This window comes from Palaemon carinicauda, chromosome 24, assembly GCF_036898095.1.
Source record: "Palaemon carinicauda isolate YSFRI2023 chromosome 24, ASM3689809v2, whole genome shotgun sequence".
Lineage (NCBI taxonomy): Eukaryota > Metazoa > Arthropoda > Malacostraca > Decapoda > Palaemonidae > Palaemon > Palaemon carinicauda.
Window position 1 is genome coordinate 87,458,850 of NC_090748.1, and position 22,142 is coordinate 87,480,991.

Sequence of the window (22,142 nt, forward strand, 5' to 3'; positions counted from 1 at the left end):
CATTCATTCTTTAGTTTCAGCCTTTGCATTTATTTTCAGTTGATACAGTACTCATTTGTCAACAGTTTTTTATTTTTGAACCTCCTTTATTGCCCGAATATGGAGTTTTTGGGGATCCAAGCATGTGCTCCCTTGAGAGAAGACTTATCAGTACATGTACCAGTTGCAGACATGACCAATGGTCACTTGTGCCCTTTGTCAAGGGTCACCTGTACTCATAGCCCCGTGGGCAAGGCTCACCTTTACCCACAGCCAAGGTTTCCATCCCCAGCAGTGCAAATAATCCGGCCAGTTGGTCCTGTGAGGGACTGATTGTCCATGCTGACAGCCGATTGATCCTGCATCACAGCTGGATGGCTTGTGCCCTGGGCGATCACGCTGGATTGATGGCATTTTGGGTGTGGGCTTATGCTAATCGGCATCAAGGAGCTTGAGCGTCCTCCCTTACCATATACGTGGACAAAAGAGTACCGCTTTGGTCTCTCTTCTTAGACGAGTTACTTTGGTTTTATTAAAAAAAAAGATGCCACTGCTTGGTAGTAGTTATGCATTCTGTGGACTGTGCCAAACTGGTGCCCAGCCACTGCTGTGGGTTTTTAAAGACTGTTCCAAGCTAATCTCATGACCGCATCCATTGGACAGAAGTGTATACTGTGCTGTTCTTGCTCTCTGACATCTGGAATTGTTTCCCAGACTTGGAATGAAGCTGTTTATGGGTAATTCATGGTCTACTTCCTGGTTATATGTTCTTTGTTCCGTTCTTATTTTATGGGAGGAAATAAGTCCAGAACAGTCTGATAAGCTCGTATTCTATCCTTAAGGTATTCTTGACCAACTGATGGTTGGTCATGGTAGCCCCTTTTTTGGCTCTGAGACAATACTTGCTCTAAGGATTGGATCGAATAGCTGCTGGACTCCTTGTCCACCTCTCATTAGGGTTTTATTGAGGTAGCAATGGAAGGGGATGCCAAGTATCAGTACTCCTTCATCCACCAAGCATTATCTCTCAAGGTCTTTAATCTTATGAATGAAATGACAACCAAGCCTTCAGGAATGGCCATGTCATTTGGCTTGGGTTTGAGGAATGTCCTGACTTTCTCCAAATCCCAGCAATGACCACTACCAGCTTCTTCCTCCAGAAGAGGTTGAACCCAGTTCCACATGTTCTTCCCCTCCCAGACTTAGTCCAGGGAGGTTGTTAGGAAGAAGAAGGGTGGGGACTGATGGAGAAGTTGTCTCCTGTTGTCAGTAGGGGGATGTCTTGCCTTGCACATTTCCTCCCTCTTCCATCCAAATCCATTCCATACCTACCTAACAAGTTCTATCCCTGAACATGGGACAGATGGAACAATCCTGGATTTTTGAGCCAGAAGACCTGTACGACCTTTTCCAGTCCTCTCCTGTTGGTTCTTCACAAGTAGTCGCAGGTACAAAGCACTAGTCTGTACTCTGCTTGACCAATCTGGTACTTGTCAGGCCTCGTTCATTTGGAGCTTCTGCTTCATACCCAGCCTCCAGAGAGGAAGATTTCATGTTTAATTTGAATGAGTACCATTCTCCCTCCTATCAGGGCAATGTGGTATGCAGCATGCATATCTGGGAAGTTTCATTGAGATAAACTTGTTTTTTAAGATAAGATTATTTCAATAGTTATTATTATTATTATTATTATTACCATCCAAGCCACAACCCTAGTTGGAAAAGCAAGATGCTACAAGCCCAGGGGCTCCAACAGGGAAAAATAGCCCAGCGAGGAAAGGAAACAAGGAAATAAATAAATGAAGAGAACAAATTAACAATAAATCATTCTAAAACAAGTAACAACATCAAAACAGACATGTCATATATAAACTATTAACAACATCAAAAACAAATATGTCATAAATAAACTATAAAAAGACTCATGTCCGCCTGGTCAACAAAAAAGCATTTGCTCCAACTTTGAACTTTTGAAGTTCTACTGATTCAACCACCCGATTAGGAAGATCATTCCACAACTTGGTAACAGCTGGAATAAAACTTCTAGAATACTGCGTAGTATTGAGTCTCGTGATGAAGAAGGCCTGGCTATTAGAATTAACTGCCTGCCTAGTATTACGAACAGGATAGAATTGTCCAGGGAGATCTGAATGTAAAGGATGGTCAGAATTATGAAAAATCTTATGCAACATGCATAATGAACTAATTGAACGACGGTGCCAGAGATTAATATCTAGATCAGGAATAAGAAATTTAATCGACCGTAAGTTTCTGTCCAACAAATTAAGATGAGAATCAGCAGCTGAAGACCAGACAGGAGAACAATACTCAAAACAAGGTAGAATGAAAGAATTAAAACACTTCTTCAGAATAGATTGATCACCGAAAATCTTGAAAGACTTTCTCAATAAGCCAATTTTTTGTGCAATTGAAGAAGACACAGACCTTATATGTTTCTCAAAAGTAAATTTACTGTCGAGAATCACACCTAAAATTTTGAAAGAGTCATACATATTTAAAGAAACATTATCAATACTGAGATCCGGATGTTGAGGAGCCACCGTCCTTGACCTACTTACAATCATACTTTGAGTTTTGTTAGGATTCAACTTCATACCCCATAATTTGCACCATGCACTAATTCTAGCTAAGTCTCTATTAAGGGATTCACCAACCCTAGATCTACATTCAGGGGATGGAATTGATGCAAAGAGAGTAGCATCATCTGCATATGCAACAAGCTTGTTTTCAAGGCCAAACCACATGTCATGTGTATATAGTATGAAAAGTAATGGGCCAAGAACACTACCCTGTGGAACACCGGATATCACATTCCTATAATCACTATGGTGCCCATCAACAACAACTCTTTGAGATCTATTACTTAAAAAATCAATAATAATGCTAAGAAACGACCCACCCACTCCCAACTGTTTCAGTTTGAAAACAAGGGCCTCATGATTAACACGGTCAAAGGCAGCACTAAAATCAAGGCCAATCATACGAACTTCCCGACCACAATCAAGGGATTTCTGTACAGCATTGGAGATTGTAAGAAGGGCATCACATGCTCCAAGGCCTTTACGAAAACCAAATTGCAAACTAGGGAGTAGATGATTACCTTCAGCAAACCTGTTAAGACGTTTTGCCAGAAGACGTTCAAAAACTTTAGATAATATGGGAGTTATGGAAATTGGGCGGTAATCAGTGGGACTTGAGCTACCACAAACACATTTACATAGAGGAGTAACATTACCAATTCTCCAACTAGTGCTAAAAGCTCCTCTTCTTGCTAACTTGCGCAAAATAACAGATAACTTTGGAGCTAAGAAATCTGCTGTCTTTATAAAAAACAAAGGAAAAATACCATTTGGGTCTACACCTCCATAGGCATCAAGGTCCATCAACAGAGCTTTAATCTCACGAGATCGAAAAGCTAAACTAGTTAGTTTAGCCTCAGGAAAACAGGAATGAGGAAGTTCAAGTTTTTCATTACTCTGTTTACTGTCGAAAACATCAGCCAAAAGAGTTGCCTTTTCCTTTGGACAGTGAGTGACTGAGCCATCTGGTTTGAGTAAAGGAGGAACTGTTGCATCTACACCAAAGAGTGCAGATTTAAGGGTAGACCACCATTTATGTTCCTGAGTTGTACCAGAAAGTGTTTCTTTTATAGTTAAATTGTACTCCTTTTCAGTTGAGGCATAAACTCTCTGAGCAAAAGCTCGAAGCTGAGTATAGTTGCTCCAGGTCAAATCTGATCTGTTACCCTTCCAAAGATGATAGGCCTCCTGTTTCTCCAAATAAGCACGTCTACAATCATCATTGAACCACGGTTTGTCCTTCACTCGGTACCTTAGCACACGAGAAGGGATACGCCTATCAATTATGTTGACTAGATTCTCATTCAAAGGGACAACAGGATCTGCACTATCATATAATTGTGACCAATTCAAGCACAAAAGATCATGCAAAATCCCATTCCAGTCTGCTTGGGATTTCATATAAATTTTACAAGAATATGATATATCAGGGACAAGCTGCTCAGTCTTCACTAATAATGAAATCAAGGCATGATCAGATGTCCCGACTGGAGAACCAACCTTACTAGTTATAACGCCAGGGGAGTCAGTGTATACGAGGTCCAAGCAATTACCAGACCTGTGAGTAGCTTCATTTATGATTTGCTCACAGCCTGATTCAGAGGCAAAGTCTAAAGCTCTTAAGCCATGGCGATCGGTAGGAGAGATAGAACTTAGCCACTCCCTATGGTGAGCATTAAAATCACCAACAAAGACAAAAGAAGCCTTTCTATCATCTTCTTGTATCTTAGCCATAATGGTAAGAAGACAATCGAAGATAGAATCATCTATGTCTGGATTCCGGTAGATCGAACACAAATAAAAGTTGTTATGCCTGCCACAAACTTTTATTACCTGAATCTCATGACATCCACATTGATAGCAGGACTTATGAGAAGCAGGGTACTCGGTCCTAATATACACCGCCATTCCCCTGGCCCTAGGGATGGCATCACGTTTCAACATTATTGGCTTCTTAAAACCAGTTATAAGGAGCTCAGATGAGTGCCTCATATTAGAAACCAAAGTTTCTGAGCACAAAAGAATATCATACTGTCTGGACGCAACTGTAAGGTCTTGGATATTTGCATGAAGACCACGAATATTGCAATACAGAAGACGACATTGACGAAATCTAGGACGTACTGGTCCCGGATTTCGCTCAATGTCTCCAGACAGCATAAGAATTAATAGAAATAAAAAAGAGACATCATACAGTACTTAAAAACTAGATTAACAAGAATTATAACAAAAACAATACGTACAGAATTATAAACAAAGTGATTGATGATACCCATAGACTATAGTAAAAAGTCGGAAAAACTGGTCAACATGGAGGAGCCGATACACCATGCAAGGCTAAATACCCTCCAGGATAGCCACTTCAACTGAAGGGAGGACAGTAAGGATGGTTTTGAGAAGAAAAATAATCAGAAAAAGGAAAAGACAACCTCTTGATAAACCACCAGGCATCCATGGCCCTTCTATTAAGCCTGCCCAACACACCATTTCAAAAAAACAAGAGGAAGGAAAAAAAAAATAAGATAGAATAGTGTGCCTGAGTGTACCCTCAAGCAAGAGAACTCCAACCCAAGACAGTGGAAGACCATGGTACAGAGGCTATGGCACTACCCAAGACTAGAGAACAGTGGTTTAATTTTGGAGTGTCCTTCTCCTAGAAGAGCTGCTTACCACAGCTAAAGAGTCTCTTCTACCCTTACCAAGAGGAAAGTACACAGAACAAATTGCAGTACAGTAATTAACCCCTTGGGTGAAGAAGTGTTAAGTATCTCAATGTTGTCAGGTGTATGAGGAAAGATGAGAATGTGTAAAGAATAGGCCAAACTATTCAGGGTAAGTGTAGGCAAAGAAAAAATAAGCCGTGACCAGAGAGAGGGATCCAATGCATTAATGTCTGGCCAGTCATCTTAAATTTATCTTAAATTTAATCAAGTTCCCTACTCCCCTGCAATAGCTAGGATTTTTTGACAGCTACTTTTACTAAAAATGAATTAGAATTCAAGCTGGCAGGGCTTTGAGGGGGAATTGTTTACTTACAAGCGCCTCTTGCGAGTTAGAAAAAGGATTTTATACACGTTACGACAAATTCTTCATTACTTTATGTTGGTTGAAGCTTTTCTTTAGATAATGAATAGCCCATGAATTCTAGGCAAGTATTGAATTAATTGATTTTAGTCTGATATTTAGGTTTTTAAATATTTATACAAAGAAACACCAAGAGAATTTTATTCATAAATCTGTAGATACCTGTTTAACTGATGAAGTTATGTACTAGATGTTTAATGTATGTCATGAAAAATTGCACAACTGAATATTAGTTTGTCTTGGTTTTTCTTGGAGTTTTTGAAAATTGAGAAGCTCATCTATCATTCAAGTTAGAATGTCTTGCAATTGTAATTTATTAAAGTGGGGATCTAAGATGTATTTTGTTATTTTTTTGCTGCATTTCTTTCCAGACTTATGTAACAAGTTCGTCGAGACCTGCGGAAAGAAATGCGTATGGAGTAAGTGAAGGGCCATCAAATTTAGAACCTCGTAAGTATTCTATTTTGTATGTGTTTACAAATTGAATTGATTGGTAATGGAATCATAGGGATCTGTATATTTATCTTTGAATTGAAAAGGGATAATTTGTTCAGAGTTTATTTATTAAATTCCTTTAACATGAAAATTTAAATATTCATGACTTTGTTTCATTAGATATGGACTTCTATAAAAAAAAATATATATAAATATATATATAAATATATATATATATATATATATATATATATATATATATATATATATATATATATATATATATATATATATATATATATATATATTCCCTGTATTCATCTCATATCATATGATATTTCTATACCTTGTCATCCGCCAAAACTGGTAGACTGGCTGAGAAGTGTTTTTGTATAGGGAATCAGATTTATTGAGTTGTGTGTGTTTCGTTAATGATTAGTGATTATAATTGGTCATCATTTTCTTAATTGTAGAAGTAGCTGTGATATTAAGTATGTCTCCTCCTGTTAAAAATCTTGAGGTTTGTTCAAATTACAATACTGTACAGAACAGTACTACTAATAAATTATTCCTGGAGACTGTTGACCTACATTTATGCTAATTTTAGTGGGTCAGTTTGTGATTTTTTAGTCCGTTGTTTATAATGGTCTTAATCTAGATTAAGAGCAGATGAAAGGTTACCATGTGTTGTTTGGGACTGGAACTAAAGATAGAAATGCTCAGCATAAGAAATGAAGTTTAATATACCTGGAACTGGTTTAATTATAATAGGTTTAGATAGTGCCTTTCAATAACACAGATGTAAATAATGACAGGAATTTGAATGTTGAAGTGCAAAGCATTAATATATGTATATTTATATTTCTGACACACATCCTTACCACGGACCAATGTATAGGAGACCCCTTTGAGTGCTAGCTCCCCAACTAGAGTTTTCCCCTCCAACAGGCCTATACCCTCCCAACCCCCTCTCCACATGCACGAGCCTGACCTCCCAGCATGCGCTAGAGGGACACCTCAGGCGACCTTCAGGTCGCTATCAACCATTCCACCTCCGGTCGTATGCGTGTGTGGTCAACTTTCTGCTTCTCTCGCGATCATTGGTGTTTTCCTTTGTGCTCGTAGAGTGTGATATTAGTTGTTCTGTGTTATCAATGATCTCCTAAATGGAATCTGAGAGTGTGCAACGTCGTTCCTGAGGTATAAACAGGAAGCTATGTGCTACTTTCTTGTCCCACTTGGAGGTTGATCCCCATGTTCTGTGTACTTCATGTTGGGGCCAGGTGTGTGACCCGAACGGCATGTGAATGAGTGTGTGGGCTGGGCTGATGCCCAGAGGGCCAAAATGGCTGTGAAAATGAAAAAGAAGGCCAAAGGGACAAATCGCCCTCGAGGAAGGGTAGTGGTTTCCGTCCTTCTTTGGACTATTTGTCAGTCCCTAGTGTGTCGGGTCCTTCTCTGTTTACGGTGTTACCTACAGTATCAGTGGAGGTATCCTTTTGTGTCCGAGGCTGGACCTTGTGTTTTGCCCACTCAGCCGTCATCTCCTCGTCGCCTTCTCCAGGGAAGGCCATGGAGAAGGTCGTAGGGACCCTGCCGGGTCTGAAGACATGGAGTCGTAAAACAGGCTTAGAGGCATGCCGTCCCCTATCCCGCCCCTCTGTCCGCTCTCAACGTGCCCGGTCCTCGGTGGTGGGCAGCGGATAGGCAGCGTCAACCAAGGGGGGAAAATTCTTTCAAGGGGCTTGGGGAGTGGAGTCCGCCGTTCCCCATGCCGGAAAAGGACTCCTCAACGGGGACCTGAACAGGGTCCTCGTGGTGCCTGAAAAGGCCGCTAAGCTTGGGCCAAGGGTCACCCCGAGGATGGAAGGCGGCTACTTCATCCGCGAAGGGTTAGAGTTGCCGGTCGCCGACGGTGGATAGCAGGCCACCCTGGAGAGCGGGTTGGCAGCTATGATGGCCGAATACCGGTGGGGAATCTGCAGTGAGTCTGGGTGACTAGGCCACGCCACCGGCCGTAGAGCGGATCGGACCACATGGCCCCCACGAGGAGCTTATGACTGGGGCGGAAAACCCCCTCCTGAGAGAGCCGTGCAACGCTGGAGCAGGCGCTCCAAGGTTGCGTTAGAGGGGACAGAGGGCCATGATAGGGGACGACATGTCTCTGTCTTATGACTCCGTGTCTATGGACCCTGCTCCAGCGGTGAAGCGGAGCCGAAGAGAAGAAGTGCGACACAGGGTTCCTTTAACAAGGAGACTGGACCTCCTGGATGCTCAGTCACCAACCCCATAGGAGGGTTTACCTAACGGAGCTCCGGATACCAGAGAGTGGGCTTCAGAGGTGGGGTTGTGGGACCACCAGGAGGATGAGGTGGTAGAGGAGGTGGCGTTCTTCCGTAGAGTGCTTGGCCTTATCACTAGGCTCAATTACCTTCCAGAGCCCGCACTGGTACAAGCACAACCCCACTCCACCGGCCTGGAGTGCCGGTTTGGAGCCCCGAGGGAGACGAGACCCTTTTTAATTACTGTACACTCATCTCCCAGGACATTGGGCAGCGCCTTGAGAGGGTCACCGCTGCCACCACAGAATCGAAAGGACGGAACAGATCCAACAGCGTACCGAAGTTCCTTCCCTTCCCGGAAGTGAAGCACAGGCGCTTCTACTCTCCGGAGGGGACCTCCCAAGGACACCGACCTTCAGAAGGGAACCTGGCGTTCCTAGTCCCGGGATCCACGGAAGAGAGACTATCTGGCGGGGCTGTGGGCTTCACAGTCCAGGAGGCAACGGCCATAGAAGCAGCCGCTTGGGCGTATGGAGAAGCGGCTTCATGGTTGGACCTTTGATCCACAGCCCTAGTATCCTTCGCCCTGGATAACGACGTCAGGAGGAAGCCGGCGAAGAATCAGTTTGTTGAGCTGGCAGTCTTAATATTGAGGGCCATCTCCTTCTTGGCAGGCAAATCCTACACCGCGGCCTCAAACTGGGTCCTGCGAAGGAGGGAGGTTGTCCTCTACATGATCCCCAAGAGGATACGAGAGGCGCTCTTCCCAAACAACCAAGTGGAGGAGAGAGAGTCACAACATGATGCTCCACAACTCATCCTCGTCTTCATCGTCGGTACGCCCCCAACCGGCACGGGAGCCTAGCAGTTCCAAGGACTAGGCATGCAGCCATCCCCCTATGCCGCAAAACCAAGCCGCGTCCTCGTCCCTCTAGGTTCCTCCAGCTCAGTCCCCCCTCAAGAGGGCAAAAATCAACCTTGGCAAACCACCGTCACAGAACCCCAACCAACCGAGGGACACTTAATGCCCGGTTCTTCAAGCGGAAGTAGGGGACGAGGCCCCTCTCTCCTGTGCCATCTGGGGGTAGGGGATGCCTTTCTACAAGGTGGAGAAATTGGATGGAAGAAGGAGCAGACCAATGGATGATACAGGCCTTGAGGGATGGATACCGAATCCCCTTCCGAGACTCCCCTGATGTCGAGGTTCAAAGCCACTTCCCTGCACCCCAAGGAGGAAACATGTTGGAAGGCCTTAGAAGGAGCCGTCCAGCCCGTGGCCACCGATCTACCGGGCTTCTTCAGCCATCTGTTCTTGGTGGAAAGAGCCTTGGGTGGGTGGCGCCCAGTCATCGACCTCTCAGCCCTCAACCGGTTCGTCGCCAAGACCGCTTTTAGGATGGAAACGGCCAGGGTGGTTCTGGTAGCTATCAGGAAAGGGGAATTCATGCTATCTCTGTACCTCAAGGATGCCTAATTCCAGATCTCGTTGCACCCGTCCAGCAGGAAGTTCCTTAAGTTCAAGTGGGGAGAAAAAGTCTTCCAGTTCCGCACCCTCTGCGCTTTGGCCTGTCGACTGTGCCTCAGGTCTTCACCAGAGCTTTCTCCCTATTCTCACAGTGGGCCCACAAGAGAGGGATGAGACTACTGAGGTACCTTGACTACTGGTTACTCCTGTCGGAGTCCTGAGAGGAGTTGTGAAAGCTGAGGGACAGTTTGGTGCCCTTTAGTTTGGAGGGCGGGTTGGTGTTCAACTGGGAGAAGTCTCAGCCCTCCCCAACCACGAGGACGGTGTACCTGGGAATGGAGATATGCTTCATGCAGGCCAGAGCCTTCCTGATGAGGGAGAGGGTCGAGAAGCTGGAGGAACTAGCGAGGCCTCTCCCCAAGGGAGAACCAGCATCACTGAAGGAGTGGCAGAGGCCCCAGAGGGAAATTGATGCTATGTCTGACCCAGTGGGACCTGAAGGGAGTGCAGGTCCAGGCAGCGAGCCGACAGTCAGTAAAGCACCCCGTCCCAGTCAACCAGGGAGGCTCTCCAGTGGTAGTTGGACCCAAGGAACACCAGAGCAGCGGTCCTGCTACCGGATCTTCCTCCAGGGGTCCTCCTCTTCACAGACGCATCCAGGGAGGGATTGGGAGCTCATCTGCCAAATCGAATAGCCTCAGGTCATTGGTCCCTGGAGGAGAAGACCCTCCACATAAACGAGCTTGAACTTATGGCAGTGCAGAGGGTGGTCCTTGAGTTGGGAACCTCCTTAGTGGGGAGAAGAGTAGTCCTGATGAGCGACGCTCCCGCCGTATTCACGATCTGTCGGTGGAGATCCTGTCATGGGCCAAAGACAACTCCATCTCTGTGACGGTCAGATACATTCCTGGGAAGAGGAATGTTGACGCAGACGGGCTCAGCAGAAGGGAACAGGTGTTGTCAGCAGAGTGGTCCATGCCTCCGGAGGTAGCAAAGACAGTGATAGAAAAGTGGGGCTCTCCCTGTCTGGACCTTTTTGCGACAAGGTTGGACGCAAAATTACCAATCTTTTGCTCTCCAGTGCCGGACCCAGCAGCAGCTCTGAAGGACGTGTTCCAATACCTGTGGGATGGCCTCGATGTGTACGCCTTTCCTCCATTCAGCCTCCTACTGTAGACCATAAACCTTCTTCGAGGGGTAAGACAAGCTAGGATGACATTGAAGGCCCCGTGGTGGCCCAAAAAGGAGTGGTTCTCGGATCTAAAGTCCTTAGCGGTGGAACCTTTGTGGTCCCTACCACCGAGACAAGACCTGCTAAGGCAGCCGCACTCTCGGAGGTTTCACGAAGGCCTTCCTAACCTCTCCCTTCATGCGTGGAGACTATTCAGCGTTTGCTGTGAAGGGAGGGGTACTCATGAGGGGAAGCCGCTCAAATGACAGGTAACCTCAGACAATCCTCGAGAGCCATATACCAGGCAAAATGGGCGGACTTCAGCAAATGCTATGTCAAGGAGGGCATAGAGCCCCTCAAGGCCTCTCCCAGTCATCGCGGACTTCCTGGTCCTCAGTTATTGTTATCATTATTATTACTTGCTAAACTACAACCCTTGTTGGAAAAGCAGCAAGCTATAAGCCTAGGAGGAATATGGCCCAGTGAGGAAAGGAAACAAGGAAAGTAAAATATTTCAAGAACAGTTACATGAAAAAAAAATTCCTATATAAACTATAAAAACTTTAACAAAACAAGAGGAATAGAAATAAGATAAAATAGTGCGTGCGAGTGTACCCTCAAGCTACAGAACTCTTGACCCAAAACAGTGGTAGACCATTGTACAGAGGCTATGGCACTACCCAAGACTTAGAGAACAATGGTTTGATTTTGGAGTGTCCTTCTAGAAGAGCTGCTTACCATAACTAAAGTCTCTTCTACCCTTACCAAGAGGAAAGTGAAGAGATTCCTGGTAATCCTGGGTCAGGGTTACTTCCACAAGGGATTGAACCTAGGTTTCCGCAAGCAGCTCTCAATGCTGATAAAGGGGTTTGAGCAGGCATGCCCCCCAAGGTCGTCAAGGCACCCACATGAGATGTTATCAAGGTCCTTGACACCCTGAAGAAGCCTCCATTTGAGCGCCTGCACGGACAGGGAACTCACCCTAAAGACTTTCTTCTCGCCCTAGCCTCGTCCTAGAGGGTAGGCGAACTCCATGGGCTTTCGGCAGATGTCTCCCACTCACACGGGTGGAAGGACCTGGTTTTAAAATCAATCCCTTCCTTCGTGGCGAAGATGCACAACCCGGCAGTAGCTGACCCGCGGTTTGACAAGTTTTCCATCCCAACCATCCCCAGGACAAATGACCCGGAGGACCTGCTGTTATGTCCAGTGACGGCTGTGCAGGACCTCCGCCCTCTCCCTTCAGCCTAGCTATCAGGAGCCTGTTTGTGACCACTGGGAAAGTGAAGAGGGCAGTCTCAAAGAACACAATCTCCTTCTGCCTCCAGGAGGCAATCCATAGGGCGTACTTGACAAAGGGTGAACACTCCCCCAAGGCCGCCAAACCTCATGACATTAGGGACATTGGAACCTCGTTGGCCTTCGAAAGAAACATGGTGGTTGGCCAGGTGCTAAGAGTAGACGTATGGACGAGGCAGTCGACCTTCACGGCCCACTATCTCAATCACAGTTCCCTCAGGTCTGATAGGAACTGTGTCTTTTGGGACCAGGGTGGAATGGTTGATGGTGACCTGCGAAGGTTGCCGGTGGTGTCCCTCTAGGGCATGCTGGGAAAACGAGCAGTCGGGGTCGCACACATGGAGAGGGGGGTTGGTAGGGTATAGGCCTGTTGGGGGGAAACTAGTCGGGCAGCTAGCGTTCAAAGGGTTCTCATATACATTGGTCCGTGGTGAGTATGAAAATTAGGAAAAATACAATTTTCTTAGAAATTTTCATATCTTGGTTCCCATATTCATCAGCTAGAATTGTGTTTAGATTCTTTACAATATTAGGATATAACGGAATTTAAGATCTAAGAATTCCTCTCAGATACACTGTAAACATTTAAGTTCAAATTATATTTTTACTATAATACCCATCACCCTGGAATTGTTCCGACTCTAAATACAAATCTCTTTGCACTTTATTAGGGATATACTTTCGGCAACGCTAGAAGATTAGCCATAAGACTTTTAGCGAGGTGTAACTACCCCACTGCTAGTTAGCGTGGGTAGTGGGTGTAATACCAGCTATCCCGCTCACACACACACACCAGTGTTGTCTCGTCACTTTTTCTTTTGGTTCGGCCGAGAGTGGAAGTTCGTGTCTCTCTGCCTTCCAACATTGATTTCTTTTTTTTTTTTCAGGTGTGCAGCTTCATGTCCTTGGTCAAGACCGACCTTGACACCGATTTGTTGTGTCTGGCCTGCAGAGGATGAACTTGTGCACAGAATGACAGCTGTGAGGAGTGTTGGGAGGGGTCTTCCTCCCAGTGGAAGAGATTTGGATGGTGGCATAAGAAGAAGTCAAAGAGGGATTCTTCTCCGTGGTCTTCTTCAACCCCTTGATCTCTCCCTGAAGTTTCTTCTAGTTCAGTCTATCCAGGGAACCAGTCGAATAGGAGTGTTGACCCTTTAACCCCAGGACAACCCCTAGGTTCAAAGGATGCTGCCGATTACCCCAGCAAAGCGGCGTCGCCCTTCTCCGTAGGGGAGTCCTTTTCTATGGATGATTTGTTACAGATTTGGCCAGCCCTTGGTGCTGCTGGTCCCCTGTCAAAGGAAGGTTTTGTGGAGTTATTGCAGTTGGGAGTGGAGAGGGTGTATGTATACACTGGCTTCCTCAGATGTGGAGTTGGATCCTCCTCCGAGGGGCTCCAAAGGCTTTGTGTTTTGGGGTGAAAGGAGTTAACATTTCCTCTTCATTGGTATTGTCTCTTATATGGAGTTTAGAGCTTACCTGCCCTCAGTCAGAAGTTAACCCACCTCCATGGAATGTGGTTCGCGTCCTTTGGTCCCTGAAAGGTGCCCCCTACGAACCATTACGCAAGGCATCAGATCTTCACCAGACTTTGAAGATGGTTTTCCTGCTCTTGTTGGCTTCGGCCAAGAGAGTTGGTGAACTCCGTGGTCTTTCCTACGACGTCTCCCATTCAGGCGGATGGGGGGAGGTAATACTTGACTTCGTGCCTGAATTTATTGTGACGACTCAAAATCTAGGATTAGTGGATCCTAGATTCGGGTCCTTCTGGATTGGGAGTCTTCGCAATGTAACTGATGATCCAGATCAACTTTTACTTTATCCAGTTGAGAGTTTTGAGGTAATACCTCAAAAGAACAGCAGCAGCTTCCCCCCCCCCCCATCCCTCCCAGTCTCGGCACTCATTATCAGCTGGGAAGATCAAAAGGAGGATCACCAAGATCACGATCTCTGCTTGGGTTCACAAGGTCATAGAACAAGCGTTAAATCCTAATCCTTCTCCACAGACAAGAAGACCCAAAGCTCATAACTTTAGGGGTATAGGCAAGTCCATAGTGTTCAAGAAAAGCTACTCAGTGACGCAGGTCTTACAAGCGGGTATGTGGAACTGTCAGACAATCTTCACCCCAGATCAACTTTGACTTTTCCAGTGAGGAGTCTGAGGTACAACCTCAAATGAACCGCAGCAGCTCGCCCGACAGTCTCAGCACTTTGTCTTCTGGGTAGATCAAGTGGAGGATAACCAAGAACATGATCTCTGCTTGGGTTCGCTAGGTCAAAGACCAATCGTTAAATCTAAATCCTTCTCCACAGACAAGACAACCCTAATCTCATGACACTAGAGGTATAGGCACATTCTTAGCATTTAAGAAAAACTACTGTGACGCAGGTCTTACAAGCGGGTGTGTGGAATCGTCAGACATCCCTACCGCCCACTACCTGTTAGACGTGACCCACAAGAACATGGAGATATTTTCTATTAGCCCTATGGTGGCAGCACAACAAGTGGTTTAAATACCTTAGGCTCCATAATGGACAAGTAGCAGATTGTTGAGGGCAGAGGGTACCCTGAATAAGTATGAGATGAATGATTAAGAATGACTGGCTCTTTCTTTCTTTTATCTTCCGCTCTCTTGGGAAACAGCACCTACGGTCCTCTGCAAGCTAGCCTCCTCTATCTGCAGACAAAACCCTTTCTCTTGTGGAACCTGGTGTAGAAGTAATACTTGTTGCATCCCAATAACCCCTGACGAGGTGGGATTAAGTAACGAATGTGGCTGGTTCAAAGATTGCTACGTTTCTGAGAATTCTTACCTAGACTAGTCACACTAAGTATCGCACAATCACACTGATTGCTCAGGCCGCTAAAGTGTGCTAATGCACGTAGAGTTTAGTGAGGTGACAGGGTTCCCTTATACGTGCGAAGCACGTTCGGGAAAAACCCCCAGTCAAAAGCCAGCAGTTGGTTAGTACTTTCACCCACCTAAATGGTTAGTCATCCCTAATGAAGAGTGGAAGGGTTTGTATGTAGTGTCAAAACAAATGACAAATTTGAAGTAATTTGTATTTCTCCTAATAATACAAACCTTGAGCTCTTCATATAAATTTGGCCTGCCATCACCTATCCCCAGCAAGTCCTGCCTGCAATCAAAAGTGATATGACAACACTGGTGTGTGTAAGCGGGATAGCTAGTACTACCCCCCTTCCTACCCCTTAAAACTAACGGTGGGGTAGTTAAACCTCGCTAACTGTCTTATGGCTAGTCTTCTAGCTTTGCCAGAAGTATATCCCTGATAAAGAGCTCAAGGTTTGTATCGTTAGGAAAAATAGAAATTACTTTAAATTTGTCATACTTAAAGCAAATTTTGATAATTTTGTTTAAGATAAATAATTTTATTTAATAATTTCACACGCAGTTACTACCGCTACCAATGGCCAGAAATTCTTATAGAAAACCCACGTTCTGACAGTGTTTTATATGCGTGACATTGACATGAGCAAATTGTAAATATATGAGACTGATCAGGAATTTTTAAAATTCAGTTCCTTGAATCGTACATTGTTGCTACAAAATCTTTTCAGTCCATCATATGAACTCAAAGCATTTTTTTTTAAATGCATGTGACCCAAGAGACCATATCCCTACTAATCTGTCGCTTGAAGAGGCTCTAAAGTAAATCCAGTGTGGTATTTTATTTGCACCTCATATGATTCCATGGCTAGGGTTCAGTTTCTCGGCGACCCTGACTCCGTCTGACGTTGGAGGAAGTAGGAATGTACTTGAAAAGGACATTTTAGACCTTGTTAATTTTGCAGGTTGGAGGAAAAATGTCTTGAATATAGTCAGATGAAGGTTAGACTTAAGTGGACACGATTTTGATATTTTCAGTCTAGATTACCTTAAAATTTAACATAGTATCCTTATTTTTCATAGGAGTGTTTTTAGTACCTTTAATTGCACCTTAAGCAATGCATTGTAGACATTCCTAATGGGTTTTGCAGTATCCCTTCAGCCTTGAAGCTGTGCTTGCTTTCTAGCCTTTTACTGTACCTCCATTCCTACTTTGCTTTTATCTTGCTTTCCAAGCTCTCAATTTTTATTTCATACTGAGAGTTCTGAGGTTTCCCCCAGTTGTACATGCCCATTGAATGGGTTCCCAAGCCTAAGTGCAGGGCTTTATGGTCAAATTAATGAAATCATTCAATCCATGGCATTTTTATCCATTTTCTAGGCAGGTATTTAGACATACTAATACCATGTTTTACATTAGGAATTATACACTTTGGGTCTAATCATGGTTGTGGGTCATATCTTAATTTTGAATAAGGTCAGTGCCACTTATTATTACCATTCAGTTCTGATCATTCTCCAAAGGGAAGGCTATGGAAAGATAAAGAGGCAATGCAGACAATGGAACAAAACTGATATAATTATTCAGTCACCTTGATTTGTTCTCTATTAATGCTTCAAGATGCCAGTTAATAGAAAAATTAATGGTAGTCTTTGGTATGGATAACAGAGACAACAGGAATCGGTTTACAATATTTTCAAGTTATAACCAAACCATATCCAAAGGATGATTTAGCCAAGAGGTAAATTGGCTGTAAATAATAATTAGTTCATATGCTCAGCTACTTTTTTGGTGGAGATAGGCCCGTTAATATTTTAGAAGTAAATATGGTGATAATTTATCTTTTAATAGATTTTATGTCACTTTAAAGGAACAGTATATATTATTATCTCACTGAGTTTTGCTGTCTAATGGTTGGCTCTACCTTGACAGAACTTGAAGCTGCCCGTCCTCAGACTGTTGGGGAAGAAGAGTTACAACTCCAACTAGCTTTAGCCATGAGCAAAGAAGAAGCAGAACAAGAGGAACAAAAACAGCGATCAGATGATGTCAGACTACAAATGGCAATTACTCAGAGCGAAGAAGATTTCAAGTAAGTTGTAAAATTTGGGTTTGGTAGAATTGATCTTATTTTTACAAAGAATTGTTCAAATCAAAGGTTTAGAAATTATTCATTAGAAGATAGTGAAGTTTATTTTGCTTTTTGTAGTGGTATCATGGGTGTTTTTACATTCATAATGTTAGTTTTTAATGAATTGTGTGATAGTGCCATGTAGTAGCACTAAATTTTAATTCTTAAGCAACCAGGCTACTGCAAGTGATATGTTTATAATATCACTGTTAGACAGTAAAATATTATTGCTTTGATGTGCTATAAGATCCATTAGCTGACAAAATTCCACTTTCCCAAGGTTGAAGTTCAGATTTTCTCTATATCAGCCAGCCAAAATGATATGCAAGAAATTCAGTCATTTGTTCTTGTCATAACATATAAAAAAAAAAAAAGTAGTTTGACAGGGCTGCTCATAGAAAGCAATTTATTTCATTCCAAGCATAGCTTATTTCTGTGCTGTTAGCAGAAATTTTCTTATTGATGTTTTATATTTGGATCCAATAAATCCTTGCTAATTCAAAGTACTTTTGTCTGGTTCCCCAGATGATCCAGCAGTTTTGGATCATAAGTTAAATTTTGTATTGAAATGCTAGGGGAAACTTAGGGTATGAATCGAGTGAAATAACCTAATGTAAGATTTTATATGTACCGATATGTTAAAGCTTACCATTAATCAATATTACTGTATTGATATTAATTGTTATTTGGACATTTAAATCTCTCTCTCTCTCTCTCTCTCTCTCTCTTTCTCTCTCTCTCTCTTTTCTCTCTCTTTTTTCTCTCTCTTTTTTCTCTCTCTCTCTTTTTTTTCTCTCTCTCTCTTTTTTCTCTCTCTCTCTCTTTTTTCTCTCTCTCTTTTTTTCTCTCTCTTTTTTCTCTCTTTTTTCTCTCTTTTCTCTCTCTCTTTTCTCTCTCTCTCTCTCTTTTTTCTCTCTCTCTTTTCTCTCTCTCTCTTTTTTCTCTCTCTCTTTTTCTCTCTCTCTTTTTTCTCTCTCTCTTCTTTTCTCTCTCTCTCTCTCTCTCTCTCTCTCTCTCTCTCTCTCTCTCTTTTTTTTTATTTTTTTTTGTGTTCAACCTAAACTGTACAGGAGAAAGGAGTCTGGCTTGTAAATGAAGTGGGAAGAGGATTATAAGAATTTGATTGTGTGTAGAATTACAATATTGTTCCAGCACTCTATACAAACCTTACGCCCTTTACATAGGAGTATTACTTTTGGTGATAGCTGAAACCAGCTGTTAAAGCTTTAGCGAGGTGTAAATAACCCCCTGCTAGTTAGGGGAGAGGTTAGCGGGACTAGACCAACCATCCCACTCACACCAGCACTCGTAAACAACTGTCACTTTTTATTTTGGCTCAGTAGAGGAGAGACGTTGTCTTACTCTCCCTGAGGGTGAACCCAGAAACGGGCTTCGGCTACGTTTCACAGGCAGTTCTCGATGCTGACTTTGAACTTGAGCAAAGCTTATTGACGAGAAGCAGAGAGTGCTGTCCTGAGGTTTACCTCTAGCTGTTTGACAACTTTCCCTTTCGAGGGACAGTTAATCTGCACCAAGCGTTGTGTAACTTTCCCTTCTGAGGGGCAGAGTTACCCTCCACCAGCCTCTGTTCAGCAATCTTCTTGCTTGTGGGGAGAATTGCTGACAGTGGCAACAGGGGTGGGTCGCCTTTCCCCACCCCCCCGAGAGATTTTCCCTTGCCTTGGTGCTTTCCCCCTTGGAGGATTCCTCCAGTGGGAATTGGATTCGTCCATTCCCTGCTCTTGGTCTTAGGAGCTTTGTGGTGAAGGAGATATATACCTACAACTATCATTCATATGTAATAAATTCATTTGTTTTTATATTGCACTTCATTTAATGGAGTACAGTAGCAAATTATTTATTTGTTTTGGTAATCAGCTGATGACTAGCCAACCCCCTTCTACAAGCAAACATGCCAACTAGTGGTTTCGTAGCAGACAACACCATAACATATTAGTTGTTTATGCAGTATATATCTATTTTTTAATATTAATCTTACCCGATGATCATGTAGCTGTCAACTCTGTTGCCCGACAGAAAAAATCTAAGGTCGGGATACGCCAGCGATCGCTATACAGGTGGGGGTGTACATCAACAGCGCCATCTGTCGAGCAGGTACTCAAGTACTTCTTGTCAACAAGAACTCAATTTTTCCTCTGTCGTGCCACCGGCAAGACCTACTTGGATACGCTGTTGTTTCTGGAGTTGTTTTTCACGATTTTGGTGATGTATTCGCTCTAGATTTTAGCCTTCGCTATTCAGGAACCTGTATCATTAGCTTATATAGCTTTTTGATTTGATTTGGATTAATTGTTTATGAACTTTGCTAGTTTTTGGATTTCCCCCCTGACTATTTCTGGAATTCAAGATGTCTGACCATTCACAAGTCCCTAAGTACAGGCAGTGTAGTGTTAGGGCTTGTTCTAGGCGTCTTCCGAAGGCCTCCATAGATCCTCACACCGTTTGTTCCAATTGTAGGGGTAAATCCTGTCAATTGGAAGATCGATGTGAGGAATGCGCTGGGCTTTCGGAATTCGATTTTAACGAATTCCTAAAGAATGCACGTAGGCTAGAGAAGGATAGGATCAGGAGGAGTTCTTCTCGCTCTTTTGATTTTTCCTCTCCCCATGCCCCTCAACCTACTCCTTCCCCTGTAGTGGTGACTCCCGACCCTGCTACTAGTGCTCAACCCTCCATGGCGGATATGATGCGTGCCATTCAGGCTCTTGGTGACAGAGTGGAGTCATTAGCCAATGACCGTAATCAACTTTTGGCCGATGTCAAAGAGTTGAAAGCGCGAAGTGTAGTGGGAAGTGTAGTGAGTGCAAGTGAAGTGAAAAGTGTCAGTGTCAGTGTTGCGCATGAGGGTACTCCTGTACGTGCCAGTCGTCCTCCCAGTCCGGGACCTCTTGCAAGCTCCCAAGCCCAGGGGAGAAGCAATGTCGAAGGACCAAAGGGTTCGACAGGCCTTGATCAGCGTACGGAGGTACCCTCAGTGGTTGCGGACGTATCTGTCAGAGAACGTCCCATCCACAAACAGACGAATGAGCCCTGTCATTCCTCGTCTGTGAAAGAAGTTTCGAGGAAGAAACGTTGGACCAAGGTCTCACGACCTCTCAAGCGTAAGGTCCCTTCCGAGCGAGTCCAACGGCCCAGGTGTAGCCACTGGGTCAGTTCGGACTCGCCGCAGTCTTCCGAAGACTGCACACCTCCCAAGAGAGGTAGAGTGGTTCCACAACAGGCTTCTACTCCGTCTGTTGCCGCACCAACCACGGTAGACCCTAAGTGGTCCATGCTGCAGACTATGCAGTCTCAGCTTGCTGCTTTCATGCAGGAGTATCATGCTGAGAAGGTTGACACTTCACCTGTTAACCTACAACCTGCCACGGTTGTGCGCTCAGCAGATACTTCGGCTGCCTGCTCCCTCACTCCACCTGTGAGAGCTCCACCACCGATGCGCAGTCGACCCTGCCAGACGCATGTTCATGCTGCACCCTCCGTAGACATGCGTGAGCTTCCGCATCAGCAGGGGGAAGGTGCTGTCGAGCTGCCGTGTTTTGACGCATTGCGGCATGCTCCGCAACCCATGCGGCATGCTCCGCAACCCATGCTGCATGCTCCGCAACCCACGGCAGTTCCTCCCACACACCAACACTCCGCTTTTGTTGTTGCCAGCTCGCAGACTGACCAGCAGCGGCATGATGTTGGATCCGCAGCAGCTACGCATGCACCCGTGCTGCCGGATTCAGCCATTCAGCATTCTGCTCCACCTTTGCCACTTCCTCCTCAGCTGTCAGATGATGGAGTTTCTGATGACGACGAAGATGCACATTTGGATGATCCGCACTCCGACTTAGAAGAACCCAAGTCTACGCCTCCCTCCTTAGACTTTAGGAAAGTCCTTGCCCTGTTCAGGGACTTGTATCCGGAACAGTTTGTGTCTGCAACACCTCGCTCTCCTCCCTCCGAGTTTGCGTTAGGCATGCAGTCAGCAGCTCCTGCCTTCACCAAACTCGTTCTCGCACGCTCATCCAAGAGAGCTTTGAGGGTTATGGGAGAGTGGTTGCAGTCCAAGAAGCAGCTAGGAAAGACTGCTTTCATCTTTCCGCCTACCAAGCTTGCTTCCAAATCTAGCGTCTGGTATGCCACGGGAGAGGAACCCGGCCTGGGAGTTCCTGCCTCTGCCCAGGGCGACTTCTCAAGTCTGGTTGACTCTCCCCGCAGGCTGGCTATGAGACGATCTAAGATTTGCTGGTCCTTTTCTGACATGGATCATCTGTTGAAGGGAGTCTTTCGTGCTTTTGAGATCTTCAACTTCCTCGATTGGTGTTTGGGAGCTTTAAGCAGAAAGACTTCCCCTTCGGATAAGGACTCGGCCATGCTTATCATGTCTAGCATGGATAAGGCCATTCGGGATGGGTCTGGTGAGCTTGCGGCTTCCTACGTGTCGGGAGTGCTTAAGAAGAGAGACCATCTTTGTTCCTTCTTGTCTGCTGGGATCACTCCATGCCAGAAGTCGGAGTTGTTGTTTGCTCCTCTTTCCAAGTGTCTCTTTCCGGAAGAGCTGGTCAAGGGGATGGCTGCCTCGTTGATCCAGAAGGACACCCATGACCTGGTGGCGTCCTCCGCACGTAAGGCTAAAGCTTTACCTTCCGTGCCTAGACCTAGGATGGACACACCAGCGTCTAGGTTCATCCCGCCCTTTCGTGGCAGAACCTCCAGCAGAGGAGGTACCCGTGCCGACAGTCATCGTGGCAAATCGAAGAAGGGTTCCAAGTCCTCAAAAGGCAGAATCTGACTGCCTACCTCTCCAGACAGCAGTGGGAGCCAGGCTCAAGAACTT

General features: G+C 44.8%; 1 protein-coding gene across 14 annotated transcripts in view; it reads left to right on the forward strand.

Moving 5' to 3' along the window:
* The window catches only part of lqf (epsin homolog lqf), a 153,408-nt gene that overhangs the window by 69,074 nt on the left and 62,192 nt on the right, over nucleotides 1-22,142 (forward strand). For all 14 annotated transcript variants that reach the window (XM_068348301.1, XM_068348305.1, XM_068348300.1 and 11 more), the window contains 2 exons: nucleotides 6,035-6,113; nucleotides 17,101-17,260. In XM_068348301.1, coding sequence (XP_068204402.1) covers nucleotides 6,035-6,113; nucleotides 17,101-17,260 — 239 coding nt within the window. The remainder of the gene's footprint in view (nucleotides 1-6,034; nucleotides 6,114-17,100; nucleotides 17,261-22,142) is intronic.